Genomic DNA, 14,695 nt, shown 5'->3' with positions numbered 1-14,695 from the left:
GTTGTCGTAAAATCTTAAAACAGTTTTCATATACAAAATATATGTGGAGAGGGGACCATTCTGAGCTGAAGGAAACATCACCAATTTGTCTCTTGTAGAAGATAAAAAATAAAGGGCACAAAAAACATGTTGATATCTTTCGTTCGGATGATTATACACTATGTGATGAGCGAAAAGAAGAATCAGAACGAGTCTGGTTTGGTAATATGCATCCATTTGGTGAAGATAAACTCGAACAGTGTGCATTAAAATGGGAATGGAGTGTCTATTATCCAAATACATCTAAAAAGACCGATTGTAGATGAAATTTGGCTGATATGCTGATAAGTCTTTGCATTGAACGAAGATTATCAATGGATCCTGTACAAATGAAATAAAGAAACACCCTTTCTTTGGGAAGCAGTTTAAAAGTTATTCGGTTCATTGAAAGTTGCACATAAAAATAAAAAAAAAAAATGAAGTGAAGCATTTTCTTTCAAAGGAGATTTACGCGCTTGCTGAATGTTAATGGAAAAAATTTCATCCGACCCTCACGGAGAAAAGATTATGAGTGCTGTTAAGTATTGGCAAAGTAAAGAACAGAAGGTCGATCCTAACAAAACATGTTTTACTCGATGCTTTCTCTAAAAATAAGGAAACATCAAGCAACGCACTATCCTGTATATAAAGAAGATTACGGGTATGGATTTATTAGTGAATAGGTGATGGGCAATGAAGACGATTTTCACGCGATCTTCCTCCAAAGTATTGCACAAATTCTAACGGTTGGTTGTATTAAGTGCTTTACAAGAGTCTACAAAATGAGAGGGGGTTACGAAGATTATTTTGACGTTATGAGGAGTCATCCTTATTGACATCCGCGAAAAAAAAATTACGGAGTACATCGGCAAAATATGTTATACCTGGACGATAAGAAAAGATCTCGAAGAGATCAATAGTTGTGAATGAAAAGATCCACGAAGCAGATCACATAGTAGTGAATGGATATTATGGAGAGGAATGGACAAAATAGCAAAAGCCCCTGTCTTTAAGCTTATAACCTGTTTTTCTCCAATCAGTTTAACTATAAATAATTACTTACTATTAAGTTTCCTTTAACTCGGTAAAATATGTTTTACCCTGGACATGATAATCCAGGCAAAGATACCCGGAAAAGAGGTACAGATGAAGATACATAGTAGTGAATGGAGAATTTAGCAAAAATAGTTGGCATATAAACTGTTTTGTCCCATCAGTTTAACATTTCCCCTAATTTAAGTTTCCTTTAAACAATAGATCTATTAGATTAATCAGATTATCAATGACTTGTTGTGATAGGATGGATGTATCTTGGGATATTAAAGTTGTATAGTTAGTTAATTCTTTAAAAATTACATATCTATTTAATTTCACGTTCAAGATGAGTGTGAACTAAACAGATGCATGATGAATAGTTGTTTACGTTTGACCACTATAATTGTGTGTGAGCATGTGTCAAAGTTGTCACCAGATTAAATTGAGCTTGGCAAGATCATGATGTTCCAGATTATGTGCATTATATTATCATATTTTGGATTATTGTTATTTATTTTAGTGAATTTTAATAATTTGTTTGTTCTTTAAAATATGCTAAAAATTTATGGCAACCCGAGAGAAGTTGAGGAGGAGCACTCTGTACAGATACTCAAAATCTGACTTCTGGAAAGAATAACATCAGCAACACTACACCCGATCAGATCAACACAAGCTATGGACACAGTGCCAGGCAGACACAATTTCTTGTAAAGCTTGCACACCAATTCACAAGAGCACCGCGGACAGGCTACATTCTTACTAGAGTTGGGAGCAACAACAAGTTCAACCTGTGTTTTACATCTTAGACACTGTACAAGAAAGAGGATTTGTTGAGGGACCAGACCGTGACTTGTGCCGTGAAGGTTGATGTCTATAAGCCGTATTGAAGTTCCAACTTCCTTGTCAAGGAATTCTCCACTTTGATCTGGCACTGGTGCAGAAACATCGGCTCTAGTTTCATCCTCTTCGATACTGCCATCTGAGCCAGAGTCACTCCATTCTATCTCTCCTTTTTTGTAAACTTTTAGAGAGGAATGAGTGTGAAATTGAGATTCTGGTTGCAGCATATCTTTAATGTTTCGTTCAATCCATCGCAACATTGGACGCAGGCATGGTGAACCCTCACGCATTGCCAATTCTTCCTTTATCGCAGTGTTGATGGACTCTGCTGTTGACTCACTGATTCGTTCATCACAGAACTCAATGCTACAACTTGCAGTGGGATATTCAAGTGGAACAAAAACATCAAGATTTATTTCAAGTATGGTAAGATTCCAGTCTGGGTCTGTTGGTTTCATAACTATCTGCAGCATGGCACCATAATCATTTTTCAGTACCTGACATTTGCCTCTATACAATCTCTCTATCTGTTGTATCTCACGAACGTATTCATCTCCACGCAGTTCATTGTAAACATTGGCAACATTTGTCTCAGACCTTGGCAAAGTTTGCAGCCTAGATGACATGGTAGATTCTTCAGAGATATCATCTGGTGTAGCCCTTGTTTCATGTTTATATCTTGAGTTATCAGATTGTCCAAGAAATGAACTAAATGTTAGTGATGGTGGATTTCCCGTTTTTTGTGTAAAACTAACATATTGGGAAGAAGAAATGGTAGATGTGTCAGAGGGTGTTGGTGTTGGTAGATCATACATGTCTTTCTCCCCAAGCTTCAGCATCATTTCCATTTGAAGTTTTAGCTTGTCAATTTCTTTCATCTGTATATTGATAATGCCAATCCCATTGTCGAACATTTCAAGCAACTCAGTGTCTTCCTTAAAAGCATGGGCCATTTTGCACCCACCTTTGCATCCTGAAATTGTGAAATTCAATGTATTCAGGATACAAAATATTGCTTAAAAGATCATCCAGAAAGACAGCAGGGCGGGGCGGGGAACATTGAACTGCGAGGAAATTTAAAACATTCTGGATGTGAGAAAAAGATACTGACTATCATTATACAATGTATGTAACAAGTTGCTGCACTTTCTTACTTACTTGCGATCATCTTGTTCTAAAATAAATGTGTAAGAAATCTTACCTTCCTTTGATGTGAAGAGAGGACATATTCTGGAGGATGTGTTATCATTTTTGGTAGTTATCTTGTTCCTCTTTATATGCTTGTAACGGCAGCTGTCTCCAAACCTACACCTCCCATCCTTCTTGAACATGTAACATTCTCTGACCATGATCAATGCCTACAAAATTATAAGCATTTTATTGAAATGAATGAAGAGTAAACAATTATATTAGCTTAAAGAATAATGATTGGACTTCAAGTAGCGAGGTGTTTCGATTTTGCAACATTTCGATTTTTAAAGTACTGCTGTGTGCCAAAAATGACATCATCACCCACAGCCCACCAGTAATCTATATATATAATCTCAATAAATCTATGTGTGTGTGTGTGTGTGTGTGTGTGTGTTTGTAATTTACGAACAACTCAATCAAGAAAACAGTTAATCTGAGTTATGGGACTAGTTTTTTTCGGTATATTTCCAGCACAACTCTGATGAAGCCCAACAGCTTAAGTTTTCTTAAATTAGCTGGTGGTAAGTGGTTTAATTGATGGTTTTGTACCACAAATGTGACATAAAATGGCTCACTTTTTCTCCCGCTTCTCCTTGCTCTCTCCCCTATTACTGCAGCGTTGGTACATAAATCATAATTGGGTTATTTGGTAGTGGATCAGCCGCAAGATTCCCCAAGATTCCCTGTTATGTAATACTATAAGCTTATTAGGGGGCACTCGGAATAAAATTGCAGTCTGTTTGGACTGAGAGAGTTCATACTTTTGCACCAAATTACGACAATGTAATGCGTGTTTTCGAATATAATATGCGGGTTTATACTTTTGCATTTCAACTGCGAAAGTGAAGTCCTGGCCGTAGGCACGGGTTAGTCACACTAGTAAATCATAATAATTCTGTGATAAACATGAATGATACTCTCTGTTCACTCTTCAGCATAAGCCTACCTATTTAAATCTTAATATACATTATTTCAGAGTTCATTTTATGTCTAGGGGGCACAACAAAAGGATAGCATTCGGATGATGTGCCTAATAAAGGTAGCCGTCAGTCTGAAAACGAAAGAGATAAATACTTTGGTTCAAAGACAAAAAAAAAGAAAAAAAAGGGGGGACGGCCCCCAACCCATGTAGCTGAGACACCTCACAGCAAGTAGACCAAAGTGGCTCTTGCTTGTGATCGGTGCATCAACTACCCGCCGAAGCGGTGGGTTGGGAGCCCCCCCCCCCCTGGGATCATTTTGTCCGTCAAATTGTATACAATATAAAATAGTACAGTAAAATATCTACAAAATTTACATAAAATGACAACTGATCTCGACTCTTAAGATAGACCAGCACAATTGGTCGCTAGTGGATTGCTCTTGCAGAGAACAGTCAGAGCTGTAAGAGATCACTCAAAGCTCGTGGATGCAGCAAATTAATGCTCATCTATTACACTCGAAGGAATCAGAGGTCTCCCTATAAAATCCGAGACTGAGCATATGTTACCCTTTCAGACCAGAGCTCAAAACAGCCAAGAATAGGTATGATAAAAATAAAGTATCCAAATAATATACTTTACATACCTTAGTTCCCAAAAATTTGTGCGCCATTATATTGAGCACAATTTATTTGAGCCCGAAAAATTTGGGCAGAAAATTTGAACTCATTTGGGCGACCGAAAATTTGGGCACAAATTCTTCGAAAAATGAACGATTTTCCACTAAAATTTCAGTTAAATATTTGCCTTAGTTCATTATTATTCCTTATTATTCCAGTCATTTTGCTTTCAATCCTTTTTAATTGGTCAAGCCATGAATGACAGATTAGAAAACTAAAATTTTAAATATTATTTCACTTGGATATGAAAAAAAGCCATCTTTCTATAGATTTCAGGGTTAACGGGTGATACTCGTAAAATATCTGTTCCATATACTCGGCGCGCGTCCTGGTAGGTTGTAAACCTACAATTTCAGGGCCAAATGCCAAAAGTTTGGTTAGCAAAAAATTTAGCAGACGGAAAAGATTTATGCTATAAATTTGGTCTGCAAAAAATTTGGGCGAGAGGCCCGCTCAAATTTTTTGTCGCCCAAATTTTTGGGAATTAAGGTAACATGAAGACTTTGTTATTAATTGTATGAAAAGTATTAATACTTAGTTGACGATGTCAATTCTTCGCAGCTCGGCGAGTAGTAGAGGCTCTTACGGGCATTGTCTGCTCGATACGTTAGGGACCCCAGATACACCTTACTAGACGTATTTTTGACCGTAGAATCGATTGAAAGTGGTTTCAAGATGATTGGACTGATTGTTCTGGGGTAAAATCGCAAAAAACCGATTTTTGGGCCAAAAATAGGCCAAAAAAACCATGTTTTTTGATATTTTGAGCAAGTTAATTTTGTTGGCATGTCGGCAAAACTTGCATAAAGATAGCTAAAAGACAGCCGCACAAGATTGTATAAAAATAAAACAAATCCCTCTATTTGTTCTGAGGTAAAAATCCAAAAAAGTGGTAAAAATTTTGACTTTTTTGCTTGAAGTTTGAATAATTTTTTGCAGTTGTATTAAATCAACCCAAAAATAGTCACATCGTGTTTGCCTAAATTTTTCTTTTCCGAGAAGTACCCACTTCATATACTTAATCGAAGTTTGAATATTGTCACTCCGCAAGCGTTTTTGCCAAATTTTCGACGCGCACTACGCGCAAAAGCATTTAGTTGTTATCAATTGGCACCCGCGCGTTCATCATAAATTTCAAACAGCTATAACTCAGCGAGATTATGTCCGTTCTAGCTCATATTTTCACACTAAATAGAAAATAATGTGATCTTATTGCTGACAAAATATGAATATAATTACTTTATTTGCCTTAGAGTAATAGACTGTCAAAGTTTAAAACGCGCATTGGTATAGCACGTGACTAATAAGGCCAAATTTATACTTCTTAATATATTATCGATCCTTAGACATCATACTATTGTGTCCAATTAGCGGTTAGGTCTCTAAACTCGTAGCAGAAAACACGTCTTTTTGCCCGTAAGAGCCTCTACTAGAGGCCCAGTAGCGCATCTTGCTACAATATTAATACATATACTATCAGCAATGCAATGACCCTATATAAAATTAAACCGTCTTATATACCAGTGAACCCTTGCAAATCTAGAATATTTCCATATCTAAAATCACACATAATCTTTTGCGCGGCTGTAATTGGTTCTGAACGATGACGTGAATGCAAGTCACGTGCGCTCTAGCATCCAATGAGCATGCGCACTTTTTTTCATGGGGCGATGGACATGGAAGTCGTAATTCACTCAGCCCGAATAAAGATTCGGTGGAATGACAAGCTGAGCGCCTCCCAGTAACTCTTAATTCAGGTCTAAATTGTATCACGTGGTGACCCCCACAGTCGTGGTGACCCCCACGGTCTTCGACGCTACAGGGGGAGCCACGCACTTCGTGCGCGGCGGGTCATACAACGTATGACAAGGTCTAAACCTATGTATCATGTATGAACAACAAATTTTTGTGCACCTCTGTCTCCTCGGAAAGAAATCACTGAAGTTGATTTAAGGAATAGGTATGATAAATAAGAAAACATTAACAAACCATTTTTAGCACGTCATTGTATGAAAAATTATTTAAATTATAATCTACAAGACTCTAGAAACGCTGTTGCAAATTAAAATTGTTGCTACTTTGAGTTACCTATCTTGCTGATTTACAAATTATTTTTAGGCGATAGTTTGGAAAGAAAGCCGCGCGCGCGGAGTAGTTTAACAGCATTTTCTGCTCATTACATGCACTCGATACGTTGAAATACTACTACACTTTTCTAAAATAGATTTAAAGTGATTGAATATTATAAAATGAGTAAACTATTTTCCCAGCCGTTTCGCGCACGCAAAAAAGTATACAGTGTATGTCAATTAAAATAGCAAAAACTGATTTAATTGGCCAAAAAAGTCAATGAAACAATAAATAAATTAACCTAAATTAGAAACGCCTCTCAAGATTGTACATTGTATAAAAATATAATGATCCCTTTTTGCGTTGAAGATTTTTTTTTTTCTTAATTTTATAAAGAAAAAAATGCATATTTATCCAATACAAATATGTAATTTGCAATAAAAATAATAATGTAATGTAATGATAATAATGGCCAAAAATGATGTACAAATAAAGATGAGACGAGCCGCGCGTATTTTCGCAGATTTACACCGTAGTATAAAAATCGAGCGCTAACGCAAATATTGTCTTGATACACGAAGATATCTTACGAGTTATTTTGTGTTATTGTTTATTGTTGTAAGATTTTTGTTTTTGCTTAATCTGTTTCCTATTGATACTTCCATGTACCCTGAATGATTTGGGGCTCAACTAATCTGTGTTAGAGGAACAAATTTTTTAGAGAAACAAATTTGAATTTTGATCTTTATTACAGATTAAACATATCATATATAACCATAAAAGCCGCGCGTCGGCTGATTGCTTCAACTTGGATTGGTAGTAATTTCAGTTTACAGAAGCTGAAGGACGGCAGCTCAAAAGCCCCAGTGAACCATCGGAAAGATCAAGGACTCGAGTGCCAATAGTGGCTTTTTCGAACCCATTTTCGCCGATTTGCTGTGGCCCAGATGAGCCGCGCCCTGCTGCTTAACGGCACATGGTGGTTTTTGTTTAAATACTTATTTAAATTTAAGCGATAATTCATTTGGTGGTTTACAGTTTTTGAATCATGTTCATCATTTATTTTTCGTTCAATTATCACGTTTTTACAATTCAGTCATACCATGCATAGTCAACATTGTTGAGGCAACCAGCTTCCGCAGTTCAATAATTGGAGACCGAAAAATATAAATTGATCGAAATTTACAATTCATCGTTATCAAATATAGTCAATAATATTCTTGATTCCATTTAGTACATAATAAGTTGGTTTTATTCTCTTGCAACACTACTGCACAACAAAAACTGCGCCTGTCCACCAGCAACAGCGCAGTCATAGGTGTGCAGCCAAAGCTAGGCCACACACCCATGGCCGCGCCGGTTAAACAACTCTATATTCAATCGTTATATTAGGAAATTTTAGTTAATTCTTTGATCACTCTTCAGTGCCGGTGGGCAGGCGCCCCGCATAGTTGGCTTTCCAAATTTACAGTCTCAAGAAAGCCGATACGGTAATCGAGTCCCGGAGCAGAACACACATTTAGAAAATTGAAAAATTAAAATTAAAATTAAAATAACAAATTAGAAATTAAAAATTAAAAATTACATGACTACGAGAGTCCAGACAGGCGACAAACACACAAACCGGACGAAGAGAGGACCCACTGCTGAATTCGACATATAATGAATTGTTGAAAACATAATGATTCCTACACTAATATGATCTTGAGGCATGCCCTGCATGTACTGTGCGAGTACATTGTAAATAATATCTGATAAGATGGGCCAAAAATAGCGGCACAGCGCGCAAAATGCGCGGCGTGACCGCCGAAATTTTATACTTTAGACATTAACATTTCAATCGGCTTTAGCGCTCAGCATATCTTCATTGAGTAGACATTAGAATTTCAGTTCGTTGGAATCGAAGTTCAGTTCACACCAATCTATTTCGTCGTACCTGGACTGCATGCCGAGTAACTCCTTTTTTATTGTGGATTTCACAAGGTTCGTTGATGTAGAGAAGTTGATATTGCTAGCAGTGTTTCTACAATCGTTCCACATTTTTGTCGATTGATATATGAAGGAGGTGGATGGGGTTGGAGTGATGAATCGATCAGCACGTCTTGATGATCTGTTAAATAGATTTAGGAGTGGGACTGGGGATTCTAATTTATTGATTTTGAACATTTCCAATAAACATGTGTGTTTGAACAAACTGTGTATGGTTAGTAAACCATTTTTCTTAAATAGCGGTTTTGTGTGCTGTTTTTCATAGAAGTCGCTTCCTAATTTTTGCTTGTCTTTACTTCGTGTTCTAGCACAAGTTCTAAACTTTTCTAAGTACGCCTCTCGGTTACCAAATAGTATTCTAACACATTTCTTCTGAGTGATAAATATTGGTTCAAGCCTGTTGTTACTAAGGCCACCCCATACTGATATCCCAAATCGCAAGTGTGATTCAAATAGTGTGTAGTACAGTTCTTTGTAGAGTTTTTCTGGAATAATGTGCCGTATTCTACAAATTTTCCCACTTTCACATTTCAGCTTTGTGTTGAGCGACCGTATATGAGCATCCCATTTAAGCTGATCATCAATAATAACACCAAGAAACTTCACCTTTTTGAAAAGTTTAGTCAAAACAGTGAAATATGGGTCGCAGAAAGCCTATCGTGAAAGCCCCAAGCTCCCCCCCAAACTACCAATGTCTATTCACCGATGACTGCATACAATACCATTACCATAGCAGATAGTTAAATAATTAATTAAATTATTCCAACATACATTACAGTTACACACAGGGCCTCATGTATGCAATGTGTCACATTTCACAGGTGACAGCAAACAAAAACAAAAACTTATAACATGGGTGAAACAGGACACCACACGTGTACGATCTCAGCTGCGCAGTATCATAGCAGTCAATAGTTCAAATTGCGAGGTGTCCTGGACGACCAAATCATATAGATTACCTTTAGTGGGATGCGCTTGATGTGCTTTGTACCGTTTACAATTAACTATGTGTTAAAACTGCGCGGCTTAGTTGTCCAAACGAGGATTGGACACCCTACAACACAAAATTTCACAAAGATCATGTGTGCGCTTATGCCTTACATTCGAACGTTTGAGTGAATAAAGAGCTTTATATTGCGATTAGATATTTCCGAATACTATTACTAATCACTATTTCTATTTTCAAGCACCAGCCACCAGATAATAATTTTAGGGCGTCCACGGACGCCTGGACGCCCTCAAAGGGGACGGGACGGGACGGCAGAAAAGCTCGTCATCAAAAATCTTCCAAAATCTCTTTTTATATTCTGATGATTTTTCGTTTATCAAAGCTTTCTTTAGGAACAGATCTTTGAGTACCTCAATCGTGTCTTATGCTATCCTCAGTGACCTTGTAAGATGGTTATTGAAGAAAAATTCAGTCAAAACAGTGAAAACAATTCAAATATGTTCTACATGTAGGACATATTCAACATTTTCATTGCATTGAAGTTTTGTCCGGATGTACTGCTTCCATGGCTACCTTGATGGCGATTTGTGTCACTCTCACCGATCTCACTGATTGGTCACTGGTGAAAATTTCAGTCAAAACCGCAAAATTTTGGTCAAGGGGACGGCAGAAAAGCTCCTCTTCAAAAATCTTCCAAAATCTCTTTTTATATTCTGATGATTTTCCGTTTATCAAAGCTTTTTTTGGGAATAGAACTTTGAGTTCCTCAATCTTGTCTTGTGCCATCTTCAGTGACCTTGTAAGATGGTCCTTGAAGAAAAATTCAATCGAAACAGTGAAATTTGGGTGGGTCGCAGAAATCTGAAAATCAAATATGTCCTACCGGTAGGACATGTTCAAAATTTTCATCTGAATCTAAGTTTTTCCTCCGGATATACTGCTACAGTACCTTGATGGTGGCTTTTGTAATTCTCACCGACCTCACTGATTGGTCAATGGTAAAAATTGTGAGTGAAAAAAACGCGCAAAATCTACGGCGTAGGGGACAGCAAACAGGCTCCTCTTCAATAACTTCCAAAATCACTTTTTATATTCTGATGATTTTCACGTTTATCAAAGGCTTTCTTTGGGAATAAAAATTTGAGTACATGTCACACGTGTTATTTGTGCCATCCTTCAGGTGACCTTGTAAGAGATGGATGTTGAAGAAAAATCAGTCAAAACAATGCAAATGTGGGTCGCAGAAAGCTAAATTCGAATAAGTCCCACTTGTATGGACATATCAAAATTTTCATTGGCATCGCAAAAGTCACCTCCGATATCTTTCTTTTTCGCAGTACCATTGATGGCGACTTGTGTCACTCCTCACCGACCTACACTAATTGGTCACTGGTAACAAGTTCAGGGTCAAAACCTACGAAATCCGGTCAAAGAGGGGACGGCAGAAAAGCTTGTCAATCAAAAATCTTCCAAAATCTCTTTTTAAAGCAGGGTGGCCCTTTTTAAGATATTTGCAGATACGTGATCTCGGCACTTAATCAGTGAATTCGTCACCCAATCAGTAATCTCATCGAGCAACAATGAGCCACATTAGGTGGTAACGAGCCATGTTGGTGGATGACGATCTGATCACATTGAGTGAATACTGATAGTGACATTCCATAAAAACCGAAGAAATTTGCATTATAGGCGGCTTCGGTTGCGTCCAATAAGCAGCTCTCCAAACCAATCAGACATTGATTGAGTGAAGATATCACTGATTAAGTGTTGGATTACTTAACTGGCAAATCTTAAAAGGGTCATAACTCGTGTTAAATTTTTGTGAACAACCAACTTGAAAAATTTTGGGGAAAGCACTTATCAATCCAAATGTGGTCTAGAAACTTTGAAGTTCCTAGCTGAAAGCGTTCACCACGCTGAAAATAGTGAAAAAGAGGAGTGGCTGCCACACCCACTGTAATAAAATTAAATTGACGAAACTTTCAGGAAATCTAAGTTTGACCCATATTATAATCTCTGAAATTTCTGTGCAATTCTAATAAGAATACGCGAGTTATTATAGGATTGTGTTGGGCAGTAACTGTCTGGAGTCGGGACCACCCTGTCTTATGATGATGTTCCTTTTATCAAAGCTTTCTTTGTCGGAATAGAGAACCTTATCGTTTCTTGTGCAATCCTCAGTGACCTTGCTAAATGGTCATGCAAGAAATATTCAGTAAAAGCAGTGAAAAATGGGTCGTGGAAAGCGACCGACTGGTAGAAAAATTTTTTCAAAAACATTCAACGTATCAAAGCTCAGTTCATATTGGACTTTATGACGGTCACTTAGTTGCTGACGTGTATACAAGCAGAATGAGGAATATAATATTTCTGCTGTTTAAATTTCAAGTTAAATTGATAAGAAGTTAGTTTTCTTCTAGGCTGTATTCTAGTTCTTCACCGAATACCTATTTGAATCAAAACTGATTCAAACCTCCACTTAAGAGCATAATACATGTGAGCAAAATTACCCACGACATAAACTATTGCAAAATCTAAAATTCATTAATGATGACCAGTAAGATAATGAAAGATTTACAGATTACGAGATCCATCTTTCTAGACGTAATCACAAATACCATTACTGGTTTTCGTGACAGAATAACGAACAGATCATTCAAAAAAATAACGCAATCGGCCATTTAACCCTCTACTTTACACTGTACTTTTTTCACAGTTGAATATATCCTGTCGAGCTTAGGGTACCTATCTATTAAGCATATACAGATGAGATATGACGAGCGATATGCCATGAGAACAGTAAGTTCTGATTGACTTACATTTTATTGTTGACATGAAATTTAAAACGCTAAAGGTAACGTGTAACGGCTTTGATAATCTATAATTTAATACATGAATTTAATAATAGGTTTAAATCTTGTCCACCTTGATAAGGCTGCAAATCGATTCCACTGAGGGATACGATTGGAATTTTTTAAAAAATTGAATTAATTCCTTAAATTATTCGTTTTAACGATATTTAAAATGTACATACAGGTCATATCTTAGTGGAGAAATTCAAAACATTTAACATATTTAATTCAACCGGGGGTGTATGCAACGGCAATTAATGTCAATTAATGTCAATTTATGGCAATTAATGTCAATTATGTTCAATTATGTCTATGTCAGTGTTTTGCCAAATTTTTGGGAATACTGACATTATATTGACACGCATTTTTTGACCAGAGAGATTCTGTAGTTTCTTCCAATTTTTAGCACTTTGAACTTTTAATCATCAATTTATTCACTACTATCACATATGGAAATGTAGAAATGTAAAAATTCAGATCATTAAACAATAAAACTAAAATAAATACGGTTTTCCGAAATTAAATTTTCTTAACATGGGTTTGTGGCCCCATCCAAGGGCGTGGTTCTCAACATCATCAGAACTTAACAACCCACATTTAACGAGAATGCCCTCGCATGAATTTCCTCTATTTGGAATAACGCCCCCCCCCCTCCCCCCCCCCCCCCCCCCCCCCCCCCCCCCTCCCCCCCCCCCCCCCCTCCCCCCCCCCCCCCCCCCCCCCCCCCCCCCCCCCCCACCCCCCCTCCCCCCCCCCCCCCCCCCGATCTCTCAGCTAACATTACTCCTTCATACTAAAAAAAAAAAGCACGATCTAGATATTTTACCTGTATAAAGAAAACCAACTTAATATATCGGGCGTGGGTGTGTTGGGACGAAGATGGAAGAGTTTTGGAAGCTGTAATTTTGTTTCGGTGGTCTTTGAAGCTAATGGATCAACAGGATAAGAACATTCTCATTAAGTTTTCAAGGACATTTAGTTTTTTTGAACCGGTCTAACTTACATAGGACGTGAATATCTTGAATATTAATCGAATAATGATAATCTCTAATTTCAAGACATATTAATGTCAATTGCTGTCAATTAAAATTAAGGTCAATTAATGTAATTAATGTAATTAATGTCAATTTAATGTCTAATTAATGTCTATTAATGTCAATTAATGTCTTTGTCAGTTTGGGGTTCTTATGGAATACTGACATTATTCCACGTTGCAATTCCACCAATTCAACCTGCAATAACTTAAAACTCATTAATATCCAATCTAATTGATACCGACGCGTAAAAATAAATCGAAAAAATAGTGTATTTAAATTTATTAATATAAGAAGTTTTGGTAGATTTAGGTGTAATAAAGATTGCCGTCTTCAATCATTGGATAATTTTCTAAAATGTTGTCTATACATAGTCCTAACTCATTAGTCAATAACTTATTTAATTAATCATAATATAATTATCATTATTATGTTATATAATGATTTTATATAATTATATAAATTTATAATCAGTTTCCAATAAATAAAAACCGGGAAAATCTCTAGGGTTGCAGAAGTTTTGACTAATTTTAACGAGCTACAAGAAATTCGAAATGGATTGTAACCTTACCCTACTGAACCGTTTCAACGGATTATAAAATATTTAATAATTTGATTTATGTTATAAACAGGGTCTGTTCATTGTTCATTGTTCTATTCCCTTCAATATATTTAAACCTCTCAGGCACAATACGAACTATTAGCGCATGACTTAGGGAGGGCAATATTGATCTAAGGCGTTCCAAAAATACAAACCAAGGGTAATATTGTGTCTGAGGGCTGCATGAGTCTGATCCAAGCGGGGCACCCGAAACCATTTATAGAACGCATGAGGGCCCTCTTGGCGGTTGCCACGATATCCTCTTTTATTGAGTTTAAATTGTTGTGACCTGCATAAGCCCTGGGTTTTGATAAATCCCACAGGTTGTGTCAGAGTGGTTGCATGGGGTCACCGGCGGATTTAAAGCTCGATAGAAAGTGAAGTGGGGATGGATTCATACTTCATCCTCTAAAAATCCCCAACCTCACACTGTAGCACTTGTTTGCCTGGTCGCGTAGCAAGCCACCTGACCAATGTTTAATTCAGGGATGGAGCGGGGAATGTTTGCCCTGGAGA

At 37.1% G+C, this 14,695-nt stretch overlaps 1 protein-coding gene across 1 annotated transcript; it reads right to left on the bottom strand.

The window, feature by feature from the left end:
* Nucleotides 1–1,616: 1,616 nt before the first annotated feature.
* On the bottom strand, nucleotides 1,617–3,223 carry LOC134818713 (uncharacterized). The gene is made up of 2 exons (XM_063828355.1): nucleotides 3,095–3,223; nucleotides 1,617–2,866 (listed from the first exon to the last, which is right to left on the bottom strand). Exon 2 carries the CDS (start codon nucleotides 2,844–2,846, stop codon nucleotides 1,617–1,619), a length of 1,230 nt encoding a protein of 409 aa, XP_063684425.1. The 5' UTR covers nucleotides 2,847–2,866; nucleotides 3,095–3,223.
* Nucleotides 3,224–14,695: the final 11,472 nt, after the last annotated feature.

This window comes from Bolinopsis microptera, chromosome 7 (genome assembly GCF_026151205.1).
Source record: "Bolinopsis microptera isolate Bmic1 chromosome 7, MBARI_Bmic_1.0, whole genome shotgun sequence".
In the NCBI taxonomy this organism is placed as follows: Eukaryota; Metazoa; Ctenophora; class Tentaculata; order Lobata; family Bolinopsidae; genus Bolinopsis; species Bolinopsis microptera.
This window is presented reverse-complemented; position numbering and strand designations above follow the sequence as displayed.